This window comes from Onychostoma macrolepis, chromosome 25 (assembly GCF_012432095.1).
Source record: "Onychostoma macrolepis isolate SWU-2019 chromosome 25, ASM1243209v1, whole genome shotgun sequence".
NCBI classification, from domain to species: domain Eukaryota; kingdom Metazoa; phylum Chordata; class Actinopteri; order Cypriniformes; family Cyprinidae; genus Onychostoma; species Onychostoma macrolepis.
The window spans coordinates 14547293-14564577 of record NC_081179.1 but is presented as its reverse complement, the minus strand read 5'-3'; the positions used below and the strand labels follow the sequence as shown (position 1 = coordinate 14564577).

Below are 17285 nucleotides of genomic sequence, written 5' to 3'. Positions count from 1 at the left end.
AAGCTACTGAGGGCTGCCTGGCGCCCACTTCCTTATTTTTGCCGCGGAACATAGTGACGTGGCGCGTACGGCGCCGTGCGTGATGACGCAGGGCGTAAGGGGATGGAGAGCTGCAGCCGCATTGTTGTGGGGGGAAGAGAGGCGAGCTAGCCTGCTAGCATAGTGCACATACGGCCAGCCCAATAACGACTGAAAACAGGCGCCTTAGTATGGTCGAGCTGCTGTTATCTTGAGCGTGTAACTCCGGCTTTTAAATGCTTATTTTTGGATCTGGCAGACCGTTACGGATACCTCATATTGCCCTTGGAATACAACGGAGAAGCGGCTGGTGGACGGTAGCGCGGCTCGTGCACGGATTAAACCTACTGCTGTTCAGTAGGCCACAGCGCTGCTGCTTTTAGCTCGGCCGTACTGCCTTTAAAGCTTCTTTGAACGTCGACGGCGAAGGTAAGAACGAACCGCAGTGTCTCTGGGGGTTAATTTATATATTTGCGGCTTTAAAGGGCGTTTGCATTCATGTTTAACAGCGCGTGTTTTGTTTTGTTTGACGCCATGTTTGCAGTAATGTCGGTGGATCTTTCCAAACAGCATTAGCTCACTAGCACAACCGCCAGCAGGCCGCCGGATCCAGTTTGTGTCCTTGCTGCTCAGTTTGTGTGTGTTTTCTTTCCAGTCCAGTGTGTTTGGCCTTGTTCTGCCCTGCCCCCCTCAAACAAACAAAAGCCTGGATGTAAAACCATGGCTGTTATCTGTTAAACGCCAATTGCTTAGTTAAATAGGTTATGTCAGATTCTGGAGCTTAAAAAGTCAGTTATGGGTTTAAATAAAAATAATAAATTAAACCACACTCAAATTGTCAAGCACGTTCTATTTTGTTGTTATTGATTTCATTTTTACATTTTAATCAAACAAGCAACTACGTCAAATGGCGAAACGGCACATATTGTCAAAAATACAAACGCACGCGCTTTTTTTTGTTTCCATGCCAACTGGGGTTTAGGTTGCTATGGATACCAGATGGGATGTGCGCTTGTAGTTATGCCTGTTCACACCAAGGACATTAACTAGAAACTTTTAAAAATAGTTTTTTAAGAAATTCACTACACAAATGTAACAATAATAATAATAATAAAAAAAAAAGGAACAAATCACTTGCAGAAGGGATTTCCCCAGCTGGCGGGACTATAAAAACATTGACAGCTAGTGAGAATCCAAACCACTGAAAGAGTATTTAAAGTGACAGAAGACAGAATTGGTCCTTCGGAAATACCTGCCCCCTTGGTTACTGTTGCTATGTCCGACAAGCCATGCAGCTCACATGCCACACATCATGTTCTCACGCAGTGAAAAATACACCATGGGCAATCTGGGCATGGGGTAGCAGACACGATAACTTCCCTGTGCTGGGGTGCATCAAAAGATGAGGATCATGTATCGACGATAGCCAGAGATATTATCAAAACATCAAATATTGGCAATATTAAGTAAGAGTATTTGGCATTTCCAAGTAATGTAGGCCTATTACTTTTTTCTTCTTATTAGGGCAATTACTATTATTAGGTTACTTTTATTATTAACTTTTCAAATTAATTTGCCCCGCAATTTCATAGTGCAACAATTTCATAGTTCATAACAAAAGCGCTAAGCTTACTCCTCATTGAAAAGGTTTTAAAGGTATTTTAAAACAGGTATATTATACAATGAATTATAGGCTTATAATTAAAATTATTAAAGCTGCAGTCAATGAAATTTAAGAGCAGCTTTATTTCAGGCACCGACTTTAAAAAACAAACTGTTTAACACAAAATACTTCTCATTTCTTTCCAGTATGTTCGGGCCACAAGAGAAATATTAAGGGAATAAATTGAAACTTTATTGCTTTATTATTTAATTGTTACACAGTTATCAGTATATGAATTAGATATGCGCTGTTGATGCCGCGTCAGATGCCGAAAGCTCTGTCAGTTTTTACTCTCACTTTCTGGTAAATTGATTGAGGTTAAGATGTTCATCGGCATTACTCTTGCACAAAGTTTGCACGTTGCTTGTGTGATATCCTTTGGCTCACCTTCATGTTTCAAAACACAAATATTTACAAAACTGGACCGGGAGGGGGCCTCTGACTTGTGAACCGATGATCTCTTCCTCTCTACTAGTTATAGCATGAAATAAACATGAATGAACATCAGACGGTATCTTATTTCAACCGCGGAAAAAGTCCACCGACCTTAATCTACTCTCCTGTTTTGTTTGTTGGACAAAAATGGCAGATTCAGGGTTATGATTGGTCAGATCGCCTATCAATTAAACTCTCTGCGAAGGGTCAAATGCAGCGGGTGCTTAAAGTGTCATGAAACCCCTCTGTTTCAGCACTGGTCTTTCACACCTTAGATCTGAAAAAGACTCCAGAAATGGGCGTGGAAAAGTGGGAGTGTAGAGGGTAGGAAAACAACCCATAAAACACAGACCTACAACACACTCATTATACAGACAAAGGAATAGTAAAATATATTTAAAACAGAAAGAATAAAGGCAGTTACTTTCTGTTTACTCTTCTTTGAATTTCCGGTCTATATCTGTTTGCTGTGTATCACAATAATCCACCATGATCAGACTTACCGCGGTATCTCTTATTTGCGCATCTTTTATTTGAAAAAGACGTGATATGTGTGTATACACGGTGATGGTTCATGTTCGGAGCACGAGAGAATATGAAATATGTTCACATAAACTTTAAACATGCTTGCTCCGGTCCAGATATTTACTATGGTCCGCGCAGCGAGTGTTATTAAACTCATTACAGCGTTCCACGCAGATACCGCTTTTTCACGTGCGCTCCACACGTTGTTGCATATTAAATATTGTTACAGTTATGTTTACAGAGGTGAACTGACGGTGCGGAAGCTCTTTCATTAGATTTAAATTTGCTGTAAGAAGACCTCATGCATAATACAGAGCAGTGATTGGATGGTAAGAGTTCATTCTCATGAATAATACTGAGAATAGCTCGGAAAACTGATGATGTAGACGCATACTCATTAGCCATGGCAGCCAATCACCACTCCAGATTTACGTGCATACGTCATTTTTCGTGACGTTGGTTCAACTTTGCTTTTTGAACCGGAAGAGCGAAATTGCTCCAAAAAATAAATAAAAACCCCCACTTTTCCCTTAATAATAGGCATAATGAGTGCTATCGTTGTTTTCACTGATGTGCAACCTGTTCATATGTTAACATCTCAAAAAATGTGTTTTAGGGTTTCATGACACTTTAAGATCTGTTCACACCCACAACGATAACAATAGGTATATTATGACCACTCAATGACCTTATGTTTATTAAGCATGCTGCAGTTTTGTCCTCTTCCTGTTTAAATGCTCCAGCTCATTAAAGTTGTGATGATTCTGATTGGCTGTCAATTAGCGCTGCACGATTCAATCGAATGCGATTTCCATGCGCATTTTGTCAGTAAAGCCGGTTCTGTAATCAGCAGTAAATCTCCATCACCTGCTTTCAGATGGAGAAGTATTTACTACACAGAACCGTAGTTCACTGTCAGGTAACGCAAAAAAATCGGAGAAGATATTATTGCACAATTATTAAATTGAAGAAATCATTCGCGATAATGATAGCTTTTTGCGTAGCTTCTCAGTGAACTACGGCTCTGTGTAGTAAATTCTGCTCTATCTGAAAGCATGTGAAAATACCACATTTAATAACATGTTTTTATTCCAAACTCACTTCATAACGTCAGTCGAGTGTTTGAAATAAATCCTTCTGTGAGATGATGTGGCTTCTTATACAGAATAAGGCACGCAACATATTTCATAGCATTCTAAGCAGTGATAAAGGCATTGCATTATAAATATACTTTATTATAATGAAAATTATTATAATAAGAACTCAGATAAACCATATTGTTGAAGTTGTGTGTTTATTAGTCACATTGAATCAATGAAAGCAGTTAAATGTTTATTCAGCTAACGTTATTGGCATTTCCTGGGTTTCTTCTGCGGGGCGTATTTGGAGTTTCTGCGAGAGCGCCCTCTGGCCTTTGGATGGAGATTTACTGCTGATCACAGAACCGTGCTTCACTGAAAGATACACATGACAATTGCAGCTTCTGTCTAATCGCAGTTTCGATTTCACTTCGATTTATCGTGCAGCCCTACTGTCAATGTTTTATCATTCATCAGCTAGTTCGTTCGGGAAATATAGTTCTGAAACTGATTCCAGCGATATAGCTCCTCTGCGCCGTTTTTTTATAGTTGTGGTGGGATTTCACTGTTCTCCAAGAATTGAAAATATTATTAAAACTTAGTTATCACCCTTGGTTTGACCTTAACCATAACAACAATATCAATGATTTTTCCAGCTGATGAAGGATACAAATTTTGACAGCCAATCAGAATTTGTCTGACATTAATGAGATCCAGCATTTAAAGTGACAGACCACATATCTGCAGCAAGTGCTTGTAATAAACAGGGCATTATTGTCTGTTTCTGTGAATGCTATAGTTATTGCTATAGTTAATGCTCCTGGTGTAAATGGGTGTTTACAATGTTGCTTGATTGATTTATAGCATGTTTATTTGCACTTCAATCCAGAAATGAAATATAATCTGTATGGGATACAGATTATGGCTTTGACTGTGGTTTTGAAAGTTGACGTGTGCATTTCTTTTACTTCAGTTCCTCTGTGGCATTCAAAATGAGGAAGAAGGTTCGACATAATCGTGTCACCACCCCGCAGAGGCCTCCCTCACCCATCAAACCCTCACGTAACCGCGAGACCTTGACGTATGCCGAGGCTCAACGTATGGTTGAGCTGGAAATCGATGGCCGTGTGCACCGGCTCAGCATTTACGACAAACTGGATGTCATCGACAGCGACGACCCTTTAGCTCAGGAGATCAGCGAGTGCACCAGCAACAAGGAGAACACGGAGAAGCCGCAGCAGGTCCTTGTGCGTTCGGTGCGGCTCAAAAACAACCAGCAGAAGAAGAGCGCCGCATTGACGACTGTGCAGGGTTCACCAGCTCAGGGCAGGCTACCGGAGCCAAAGATCCGAACGGTTGAGTACAACCTCCCGGCGGTGCCGCGGAGGCCGTCAGCATACTACACCTATGTGGAGAAGACGCTGGACGAGCTCGACGAGGAGGTGGAATACGACATGGATGAGGAAGACTATGCATGGCTCGAGCTGATCAACGAGAAGAGGAAGACCGACGGCTGCAGCCAGGTCTCTCAGAACGTCTTCGAGTTCCTCATGGACCGCTTCGAGAAGGAGTCTTTCTTCGAGAGCCAGGGCCAAGGAGAACCCCAGTCGCTTATCGACGAGGATGCCGTGTGCTGCATCTGCATGGATGGCGAGTGCCAGAACAGTAACGCGATTTTGTTCTGCGACATGTGCAATCTCGCCGTGCATCAGGAGTGTTACGGCGTCCCCCACATCCCAGAGGGCCGCTGGCTTTGCCGCCACTGCTTAAATTTTCCCTCTCAGCTCGCCGAGTGCATATTCTGTCCGAATAAAGGTGGTGCGCTTAAGAGAACGGACGACGATCGCTGGGGGCACGTGGTGTGTGCCATCTGGGTCCCTGAAGTCGGTTTTACCAATACGGTTTTCATCGAGCCCATCGACGGTGTGGCGAACATTCCTCCAGCTCGCTGGAAACTCACCTGTTACCTGTGCAAGAAGAAAGGAGTGGGCGCTTGCATTCAGTGCAGCAAGGCCAACTGTTACACTGCTTTCCATGTGAGCTGTGCTCAGAAAGCCGGCCTCTACATGAAGATGGAGCCCATCAAAGAGGTCACTGAATCAGGAGCTGCTACGTTCTCTGTGAAGAAAACGGCGTACTGTTGCTCTCATACACCTAACGGTTGTGTGAGGAGACCCCTCACTATATACGAGGACTCCAAACCCAAGAATGGTTTATGTCAGAAGGCTGCTCACAGGGATAGAGCAAAGGGATGCCAGAAAAAGAAGAACAAAAAGCCCGATTCGGAGCCTGTTGCAGTGGTTCCGACGGTTTCCGGGCCTAGTATTACACCTAAAAGGTAGGGTAAACATTTTTCTGCAAAGATTTTCTGAATCCTTATTGTTTTGACACTCTGTGATTCCCTCTGTCCTTACAGTTTCAACACGATCCTCAATCAAGTTTCTGTACAGAAGAAGAAGGTGTTCGTGGAACGGGTTCTCAGTTACTGGATGCTCAAGAGGCAGTCGAGGAATGGCGTCCCACTAATAAGGCGCCTGCAGACTGCCATACAAACGCAAAAAGAACCAGAACAGGTGAGACTTTCTCGGACCGCAGTGACTGACAGCCCAAGCCATATGCATATGAATTTTGAGCAAGGATTTGTGTTTTTGAATGACAGGCGCCATGCGTTGAGGACCGTCAAGCTCTGACAGAGCAGTTAAAGGACTGGCATCGTTTACGGCATGACCTGGAGCGCGCTCGCTTGCTGCTGGAGCTCATCCGCAAGAGGGAGAAGCTAAAGAGAGAGGAGGTACAGTGGTCATCGTGATATGTGACATCAGGTGGAAGAGAAAGATATAAATGTTTAAACTTTTTTTGTATAACTTACTATCATACTACTGGTACTTTTGTCATCCCTAATGTATGCAACTACATGAAAAGTGTGTTTTGCTAAAATTAATGTAATCCTTCCCACATGCAGATGAAGTTGCAGCAGTCGGTTTTGGAGATGCAGCTCACTCCGTTCCCTGTCCTGCTGCGAGCAGTGCTGGATCAGCTGCAGGAGAAAGACCAGGCTAAAATCTTTGCCCAGCCTGTCAGCGTCACAGAGGTACGTCGGTCTCATTCCTGTGTGCTGTTAGTCATGCTGACCTTAACGAAATCTTTTTTTTTTTTTTTTTTTTTTTTTTTTTATACAATATGAAGATTCTTGATGGGAAAAAGATATATATATATATATATATATATATATATATATATATATATATATATATATAAATAAAACAGGGTTTTTCAGATTGGGGAAAAATTATATAAGAAGTAAAGAATTATCTTGAACAGAATTTGACATCAGTACTGTTTCATTTTGCTAGTTTTTAGAAATTAAGTAGTGCATTTTCATGAAAACAAGTCTCATTTATTTTTCTCTTCTTGGTTGTACTATGAAAATAGTAGGATTGTCTGTAAAATTGTTTTGGAAGAGGATTTTTTTAGAGATGTTCCGATACCCTTTTTCCCTTCCCGATACCGATTCCGATACCTAGGTTCAGGGTATCGGCCGATACCGAGTACTGATCCAATACCTGGGTGTGTATCTGGTTATACAGCTGTATGTACTACTAGACCTGTATGAATTGATACAATTATTTTATGGTGTGCTTCACCATAGATAGATAGATAGATAGATAGATAGTCTGGCGAGTAAACAAAAAAATATAATATATAATGTTTGGAAAATGGCACATCTATTTAAATATCTAAAAGTACACTCTTAACATCAGTCAGTCAAGCATTATAAATGTATTATGATAATCAAGTATTATTTAATTATATGACTTTAACAATTAGAATTAAAACTTGGTAACCATGAATACAGTCATTTTAACTGAACTGGTGGTGGTGCTTTTTTGGTCATTCAGTGTTTCTCTAAAAAATGGGGGGGAAACTATCAATAATACTGATAAGATAATAATCATACTATGAATTCTACTAAGAACAATATAAAACGCACTAAGGATTAACGAGCTGCTGGATTCATGAATATTAATCACGTTGTCTGCGTTCACTTGAACTGATTTGCTGAAATCAAAACCGGGACGATTATAGGTGAGCGCCAGCCAATGAGATTGTCGTTTGCGCATTAGCTCCGCCTACTACTGGAGAACCCGGCAGTTCTGAAAAGCTGATGAATTCCAAAGAAACTCCGTTATTCTGACAGGAAAATAAAACACAGAATATCGTTTGCATACCAAGCAGAATTGACGCGCTACATGTAAGACTCTCTCTCTCTCTCTCTCTCTTCTCTCTCTCTCTCTCTCTCTTTGCGTGTGAGGGGAAAAAAGCAAAGCGACGGCGAGTCGTGCACTTCACACTAGAGCTTACGGTACGTCAAATACAGGTGCGCTGCGCATCCATTCAGATGATCTGAAAAATAGCACAGCACTTGACGGAGAGTGAAACTCTGAAGGGCTTGGTCAGAGTGTTCAGCGAGAGTGAGTGAAAATATATCTGTGCTAAACTTATACATAGCCTCCAACTCACACACTGGCGAGTAAAATCTGAGCATTTATTAGCCAGTGGCTAATATTATACACTATTTAGTCGCCCAGGGTGAAGATTTAGTCGCATATGCGAGTGATTTACTGGCAATGTGCTACCACGTTTGTATTTATTCTTTGCTGCTCTAAATAGTGGTTGCTTGTGCACAACTTCCTGTGTTTGCATTCTGAGCAGCGAAGAAGAATTGATTTCCGATTTGCAGCATTAAGCAAAGCTAGCGCGCATAACTATAGATCTTGTTTAAAAATTTTATCGGATCGGTACATGGGTTCCAAGTACTCGCCGATACCGATGCCAGAATTTTTTGTGGTATCGGTGGAATTGGAAAAATCGGAACAACCCTAGATTTTTAAAAAAAAATTTAAACACAGAATGTTTATTAAAACTTGTTAGGTTGTTAAAAAAACTTTTATAGTATTATATGAAAATGTTGAATTTGAAAATTTATATACGAGTAAATTTTTTTTCTTTTGACATTTTCAATTTATAATGTATATGTAATAAACTCATATTTTAGAGATTTATTTTAGCTTTAGTGCAATAGTAATATAAAAGCCAGTTAATTGATTTTGAAACGCTTGTTTGTTTGTTTTTTTTAATATACATGGCTTGCTATACATAAATATATTAAGCTACCTTATTTTTTTTAGAAAAGATGTTACCCGCAACATTGCCATCATTTGTCTTTGGCATCAGTGTTTAAAAACCAAACTGTTTTAGTGTACATGTAATTCCTAGTTTTATTCCATGCTTGATTTTCTGTCTTATGTACAGGTTCCTGATTATCTAGATCACATCAAGCACCCTATGGACTTCTCGACAGTGAGAAAGCGCATCGACGCCCATGCGTATAAGAACCTGGATGAGTTTGAGGATGACTTCAACCTCATTATCAACAACTGCATGAAGTACAATGCCAAGGACACCTTTTTCTACCGCGCTGCTGTGCGTCTGCGAGATCACGGTGGAGCGATCCTCAGGAAGACTCGGCGGGACGCCGAACGGATAGGCTTTGACTTCACCAGTGGAATGCACCTCACTGAGCCTCCTAAGATAGAGCCACCTCCAGCATTGACCTGGGATGATGGTAAGGACATATTTTACATTTCTCCTTTCTGTTAGGTTTTATACTACTTAAAATTGAAAATCGCAGATATTGGTTTGTTGGTGAACCATTATGGATTTTATTCTGCATTTGTTCCAGTTGACCGACTGTTAAACCCAGCCAATCGCGAGCACATGTCTAGGGAGGAACAATTGAATAAGCTGTTGGAGATGCTGGATTTAACCACTGCCATGAAGTCAAGCCCTTCCCGGAGCAAACGGCTCAAGCTGCTCAAAAAGACCATTAGTGATGTGCGAATGGAAATGGGTCACAAAACGGAGCCCCCTTCATTGGAGCAGAATAATCCCAAGGAAGAGGAAAAAGCGCCTCTTATTCTCCCACAAGCCACTGAGGAAGAAGGTGCAGTTCAGTTGAATCACATTGGGACTTTTTTTGTTGGCTCACAGTAGCTGAAACCACTTAATTTAACACATAATTTTAGCAATATAAACTATGGGGTCCAAAATTTGAGACACCTTATTATTCGTGTTATTATTACATGTAATGTTTATTAAAAATTAATGATTTAAATACATCCATTTAAATTTGTATTTTTATATTGTTGTTTTCTTTTTTTTTTAGTATTTAATTTCCACAATATAAATGATGGAATTTATATTAATAGCATAATAACCTTGAACGATCTTATAAATTATTTAAATTTTTTTATTTAAAAAAACCATTGAATGTACTTAAATACATTTAAAAAGGTTTAAATGGTAAAATAAAACTTTTTGATGTGAAGGCATATTTTAATGCTCTTCATTAATAGCTGGTCAAAGCTTCCTCTAAGAACCGTGATACTCTTTAAAATTGTTTTTATTAAATATTTGATCTCTCATTACAGGTGACAAGTCATTACCTCCAAAACTTGAGCCTTCAGACTCTGGGCCACTCCTGAAAAACTCAGACAGTCCCTGTGAACCTCCGACACTGAAACCCATAGAGCCCAGCCCTGAAAAGTGCCCGAAAAAGGTCAAATTTGACGGGGAGACATTCTCTACCTCACTTCTAAATGGTCTCTCCTCTGACGTTATGCCCTCTGAAAATAACGTTATGGTTGCTACCTCCACTCTTACCGAACCAGCGAATATGGTCAACCGGCGAACGGCTGTGCTGTTTCGAAAGTCAAAGAGTCCGCAGAAGCCGTCGAACACAAGTGAATCCTCTATTGATTGCCCTCAGCTGGGCACTAAGACGTTCCTGTCCGTGGTCATCCCTCGCCTCGAAACCCTGCTCCAGCGCAGGAAGAGGACGCGCAGTGCTAGCGGCGACAGTCAGGGTGATGAGGATGAGTGTCCGATCAAACGCTTGGATACTGGTAAACCGCTTTCTCTTTTGATTGCAAGAAACACAGTTTCCTTCCCTCCCTGGGCATATTATAGACATTGTTTTGTACTTACAGGCTTGTCTAATGGCTTTTCTGAGCCAAAGAAAGGGCTAACTGTGAATCGACTGTCAGAGCCTCGTCGCCGCTGTGCTTCAGAGTCCAGCATTTCCTCCAGCGGAAGCGGGAGCATACAGGAAAACACGAGGTGGGAACGAGTACATTGAAAAGACATTTAGTATACAGTATTTTCAGGCTTTATTAGTCGTGATGAATTAAATGCCTTTCTTTCAGTGATGTCAGTCACGCAAAGAGCGGGAAAGGGAAGCTGGCGATGACGAGACGAAACACGACGGACGATAAAAAAGAACTGGTCAATTGCGTGGAACCAGGGAATATTTCCAAAGCCAACAAGCTGGCAGCAGGTGAGTGTCCAGCTTTTTGCAGCCGTGAGTGGGTATCTGGGATTTTACACCAGCCCCATCCTTCAGTTCAGAGAAATGGGTCAGACCTGTTCTGGCAGCTGCATTGGTGTCCCGTCAGCTCTGTGGAAGCTCTCTGTCCTTCCTTCTGCTTGCTTTGCCACTGACCTGCTCTTCATGGCTTTGTCTAACACAAAGACCACTGCGTACTGCCGTAGTGTCTGCATGTGTGAAACCCTCATGTTTTAATAATCATCACGGCTTATCCTGTCCTGGGTAGTTGCTGCTTACGTTTGCTCTTTAACATGGCACTTAAAGGGACATCTGAAAAAAAGTTCATCTGAAAATAAAAATCGTCGTCATTTATTCAGCCTCATGTCGTTCCAAATATTTTTTTTTTTTACCTCAGTAAGACACGTGAAATATTCATTTGTGCCTTTCTTGTCTATTCAGTGAAACTGTATAGTGATACAAGCTCACAGTAAATATTACAATCAGCTTAGCATCCAAACCATTGCGCACAAACTTTTTATTCCAAGTGTGCACCACAGGTTTGTTGTCTGCAGCTTTAAATGGTTGAGCTCTATAAAGTCAGATGGATTCTGATTGGCTGTCAGTGTTTTTATCACTCATCAGCTGAAAGTGATTCCAAAGACATCGTTCCTCTTTGTCGTTATCATTCTGCTGTGTACTTTTCATAGAATTGAAACTAGGGCTGTCACAATATCAGATTTTTCACTACATGATCATTACATGATATTTTTGCAATATCTGTATTTGTTGTTTTAATCTATATAATCAGATTTTGCCAATAATGCGATTTTTAATGCTATAGCAGAGGGCAAGATTTTTCAGTGAGCAGAGGCTTAAATGTTGGCAAGTTCTTTACCCAAATCTATTGTTAAAATTCAGAGGAAACTCACGAAACCTCATGTGTCACCCATTTTTGGAACTTGACACTCCCTGTTCTTGCATAGAAAAAAAGCAGGAAGAATCAATGTAGCCTTTTGTGTTTAATAAAAAGTAAATGGTGACTTTTGAACTATGTGAGGGAGAGTAAATGATGATAGAATTTGAATTTTTTTTTGATGAACTAACCCTTTAAAAGTAAATTCATCCCAAACAGTATTTTCCGAACGATTTCCTTGATTGCTTACCATTAATATGCTGAGTGAAATCTTTTGGCCTGCCACACGCTTTCCCAGAAATACAAAGCTTACTTCTGCATTCTGACTCGCAAGCATGTCAGAGTCTGAGTGGGCTCGATAGTCACATGACATGCTTAACCTTTCCAGACCAAATCAAAACCATTTTCAGCACATCTCTTAATTCTGTTTTGATTGAAATAAATAAATAAATTTGTCTTTGGAAGTGGCATTAGAGGCATAATAGTGTCTGGTGAATGGCTCGGCATGCTTCCGTTAAAGAAATGACCCACTGCTGCCGATTACTGATTGGCTAAATACTGCCGTGGCTCTTGAGGTGTTCTGCGCCATTTTTTTTTTACGGTGAACCCCTCATAACTTTCCATTATTCCTACTTTCATAGAGATTGACAACAGCAATATTTGGATGCCTGCTAACACTACACCACTAAATCTGGAGCCCCTTAAACTAGTTTGGGCCAAACTTAGTGGATATCCTTCCTATCCTGCCTTGGTGAGTGTGCATGTGTGCATGCCGTCAGAGACTGGTTCTCCTTCTCTTCCTCCTCATTATTTCATGCATCAGCCTCCTCTGTGGCCAACAGTCAACCATAACATTATTGCCAGGTGATACAACCAGGATGTGTATGTGCATACATTTGTTTTGTGTGTGTGAGCGAGCGTGAACGTAAGTGTGCGTGCGTTCCTGTGTTTTGTGGCAACCATTTCCATTTCCAACAGTTTATACATTAGCAGTCACAGGCACACTCTGAGTTTACCAGGTTACCAGGCCTTTCGAGATGCGCGTTGGAAGGTTACTGTTGTGTTGACGGCCTCTCTGCCCACATGTAGATCATAGATCCTCAGATGTCTCGGGCGGGTTGCCATCTCAACGACGAGTACATTCCCACCCCTCCACGGGACGTGCTCAGGGTCGGAGAGCTGATGCAGTTCAGGTCCAAGGAGAAACTCTTCCTCGTCCGCTTCTTCGACAGCAAACGCAACTGGTGAGAAGTCTTACATTTAGAGAAACTTTTGTAATTCCCACAATTACAGTGAAATGTGTTCATGTGTCTGACATCAGTGGTCTTGGGGCAGTTGTGATTTTATTTTATTATTTTTTTGCTAAATATTTTTAGGCTATTTAAACGTAACATGTTAAACTGTTAATTATTTAAGCTACGTAATATTATGTAAGTTAACTTAATGTTATTTTAACACGTATGGAAATGAATATTTTTGTTTTAGTCTTGGAAATCATGTGATTTGAAAATATTTTTCTGTTAACATTCCCTTTGAAAAAAGTAGTATAATATACGTATAGAGAGATATTATTACGGTATTTTAAATATATTTAGTAGATTAATAATACCTTTTAAAAATATCATTACTTTTCAATTGGAATCTGTGTAGCACAATGTTTATTTTTGTAGCAAATGAAACAACCTATATTTATTTTAAATAACTATTGATTATTTGTAAAATTTAATTAATGTTGAATATTTTGAATTATAATTATAGAATTTGATGTTTGTTTTGTTGTGGCTTTAGTACAATGACAATGTAATTTTAAAATTAGAATAATACATTTTAAAGGGGTGGTTGATTGCGACTTCATTTTTTTAACGTTAGTGTGTAATGTTGCTGTTTGAGCATAAACAATATCTGCAAAGTTACGAAGCTGAAAGTTCAATGCAAACGGAGATGTCGTCTTTTAAAATTCTGGCAGTTTAATGCCTACAAAAACGGCTGGTAAGGGACTACAACGAGTTACTTCATGGGTCCGTTACGTCAAGAACCCAGATAAACCCCGCCCCCGAGAACACGCAGCAGAGGGGGCGAGGCTATGCTGCGCTGCTTTAGAGAAGAGGAAGAGAAAACTAGGGATGCACGAATTCATATATGAATCACGATTCTGTCTTCTAACAATTCTAATGGATTCACAAGTTTCAAAATCAATGTTCTAAAGCAGCGGTTCTTCTTTTTGTTTTAAATATGGCTGTCAAGTGATATTTTTTAAAAATCTAATTAATTACATAATGTGCAGATTAATTAATCAAATTAATGAGATTAATTAACATGCACATGATGTGCTGATTAATTAAAGTTATTAAAGATAATAGTTATCGTGTTAATTTAGAAAAAAAACACTGAATAGACATTACAAAAAAGTAGCTTTTAGAAACAAATATTTTAATTCAACATACAAAAATACAAATAAATAGTGAAATATGAAATTATCAAAAAAAATAAATAAAAAAACTAAAAGCTCCAGTATGTGGTGCAAATCCCTGTCATAATAAGTGAGTCATTCATTGATTCATTGAAACGGCCGATTCATTCAGAAACGAAGCAAGTGACTGCCTTTATGAGTGGCTCACTGAATCATTGATTCACTGTTCATTTAAAACGTGGATTCATTAATGAAACACCGCTGTGTGTTGATCAGAGACACACAACAGTTCTCCTAGGGCATTATATTCGCTGGCTAAATTACTGACAATATGTCTAAAATGTAATTATTCACACCTTTACCTCATTCATTTTTAGGTAAAAACTTCTATGTAACCTTTTTGTCTTTCTACCAGCCAATGATAATTCTGAAAGAAAATACGTAGTGTTTGTTATAGTAACATGCAACTTTCACGCACGTCTGACTGACAGAACCACGCTTGTATTTTAGCATTGCTGATGATGTTAGGGTTATTTTAGCAAATAGTTTGCTCTAAATTCTGTTCCAACAGCATTAAGTTGAAGAGGGTAGCCTAAACTTTATCATTCGACTGAATACACATGCATTTCAGGTGTTCATGCTCCGTCCACGTCTTTGAATGAGTGCTGTAGGGTATTCTTCAACCGCTCATGTAGGCTATGTCAGTACGGCCCTTTTCAGGGGCTGCCAAAATTACATTTTAAAACCAGCCAGGGCTACAGAAATGCATCTTAATTATGTACAAGTAAATCTCCATATTATGCGTAGGCTAGCCTACTTTATATCTGTGGAATAAAGGTAAATTATGTGAAAAATAATGTTTAACAAACAGAAGCATTAACACATGTTAGACTGCACCCCATAAACAATCTAGCCTAGAAAAAAGTCAACCACCCCTTTAAAAAGAAAATTATTAACAGGGTTTCTGCAGGTCTTTAATAACTCTTTATTCACCTTTAAACAAATGAAGGCATTAAAAACATTTTAAATCAGAGCAGAAAGTCTTAAATTGGCAAAGTTATGTTGCATGCGTTGCTAAAAAATGTTCTTTCTTTCTTAGAATTGTTGTCTTTCTCAACACAAATAGCTAAGCATCCTTAAATCAAGATACATTAACTTAAGGTGCAAAATGAAGACTTTGTTTTCTGAAAAACTAAACCAAATGAAGTGAGTTTGCTTAAAACATGAACAAATATCTCAGTGTGGAATTGAAAACCTTTTCATTTAAGGGAATTAATAAATTGTTTAATTAAATGTCAGTTGACTACTGGCAGATGTTGTTTTTAATCAAACTTCATTTGAATCAATTTGTCATTTTGCTTCTCAAGTAATTGTGTATTGAGTTAAGAATCTTTAGACATTTGCACTGGAAAATGAGACTAAAATACTGAAGAACATCACTCTTTTGCAGTGTTATCAGAAAGTATATTCAAATCCATTTTTATATTCTAGTGGTTGAGAGCAGAGCCTTCAGGTTTTTTTTTTCTTCTCTGCATCTAATGCCCTTTTAAAATAACTCTCTACTCTTGAATCTCCATCAGGCAATGGCTTCCTAAATCCAAGATGGTACCATTCGGAATCGACAAGACCTTAGACCGAAGCAAAATGTTGGAAGGCAGAACGTCAGGCATCCGTAAAGCTGTGCAAAGCGCCTTCAACCGTGCCATGAACCACTTGAGCCTTGTCCAGGACTTAGGCGCTGGAGATTAACGGAGATCCATGTTGGAGGGTTTCATCAAGCCCCACGTTTACCCGACGCTACGCTCCCGTATCAGACTGGTCCTTCTTCCCAATTCTGTTAGGAGCCGGCAAGCTTCTCAACGGACGAATGTGAGAGCGCCTTCACTCTCCTGTAATGTGCTGCAAGACTGCTGTGAACTCACACACTGCCATCTACTTTCCTTTACACTTCCATCACCATCCACGATACGCCTCGTGTTTAACTCTGGCTGTATATAACATCATCCTAAATTATCCAACACTAATTTATTATTTTTTTGGTTTGTACCGCACACAACCTCCTGGAAGATTTCTACTCCAAGGTAATTTCTCAACCGCACTGAGGTGCGAACCCATCTGGTGCTACATCACGTGCAAAGCCTTGATTTTTCCATGCTAGAGACTTTTGGAAGGGGCTGTTGCACTTACTGTATCAAACTTTTGTTGTTTTTCTTCAGTTTTTTAACGGTTAAGTTATTGTAATGTCAATGCAAGCTTCTCCTCCTTGGCATTAACATGTTATCTACTTTTTTATATAAAAATATTCTTATGGGACACAACTAAGTGATGTTTGTAAATATTTATATAAAGCTAAGAAATTATATACATGTAATACTTTAGAGTGGGTAAAAAAAAAAAAAAAAAATTGGAGAAGAGGAAACAACAGTAGCGATGAAAGCCAGAAGTGCATCACTCATGCAAAACCAAAAATTTTGCTGCCCAGTTTTTCTTCTTCTTTATTTTGGAATGTTTATCTCTTTTTTTTTTTTTCATATTGGTTTGTGCGAATGTTTCAGGCAGATAGTATGAAAAAAGAAAATCCCCCAAGTTGTTGCTTTTTTATTTTACTGTGCTCTCGGGAACTGTATTGTAGGTCTGAATAAAGATGTGCCTGTACAAATGTGTTGTATTAGGACAAAGAAAAGTATGCAAAACTTTATATTCAGAGTAGGCATATTTTGGTGGAAGCTGTGTTTGCCTATTTTTGCTTTGTGTGTGGGTGTTTTAATCATAGCCATCTGTTGTGACTGTTTAACTGTCTCTCTCCAGTATGGATTCTGGGTAGCATTCTGGGATAAAAACACTTTGTATGAATG

At 39.5% G+C, this 17285-nt stretch overlaps 1 protein-coding gene across 2 annotated transcripts; it reads left to right on the top strand.

Annotated features, from left to right (window-relative positions):
• Window positions 1–51: 51 nt before the first annotated feature.
• Window positions 52–16324, top strand: brd1b (bromodomain containing 1b). 2 transcript variants are annotated; one of them, XM_058767388.1, is made up of 13 exons: window positions 52–447; window positions 4694–6058; window positions 6137–6293; window positions 6380–6511; window positions 6683–6811; window positions 9034–9346; window positions 9464–9724; window positions 10212–10685; window positions 10770–10899; window positions 10986–11116; window positions 12662–12771; window positions 13110–13264; window positions 16011–16324. In XM_058767388.1, exons 2-13 carry the CDS (start codon window positions 4713–4715, stop codon window positions 16177–16179), a joined length of 3507 nt encoding a protein of 1168 aa, XP_058623371.1. In that variant the 5' UTR covers window positions 52–447; window positions 4694–4712; the 3' UTR covers window positions 16180–16324. The 2 variants fall into 2 exon arrangements, with proteins under 2 accessions (XP_058623371.1, XP_058623370.1); XM_058767387.1 differs by lacking the exon at window positions 12662–12771 and having other exon boundaries at window positions 53–447; window positions 16011–16163.
• The last annotated feature ends 961 nt before the right edge of the window (window positions 16325–17285 follow it).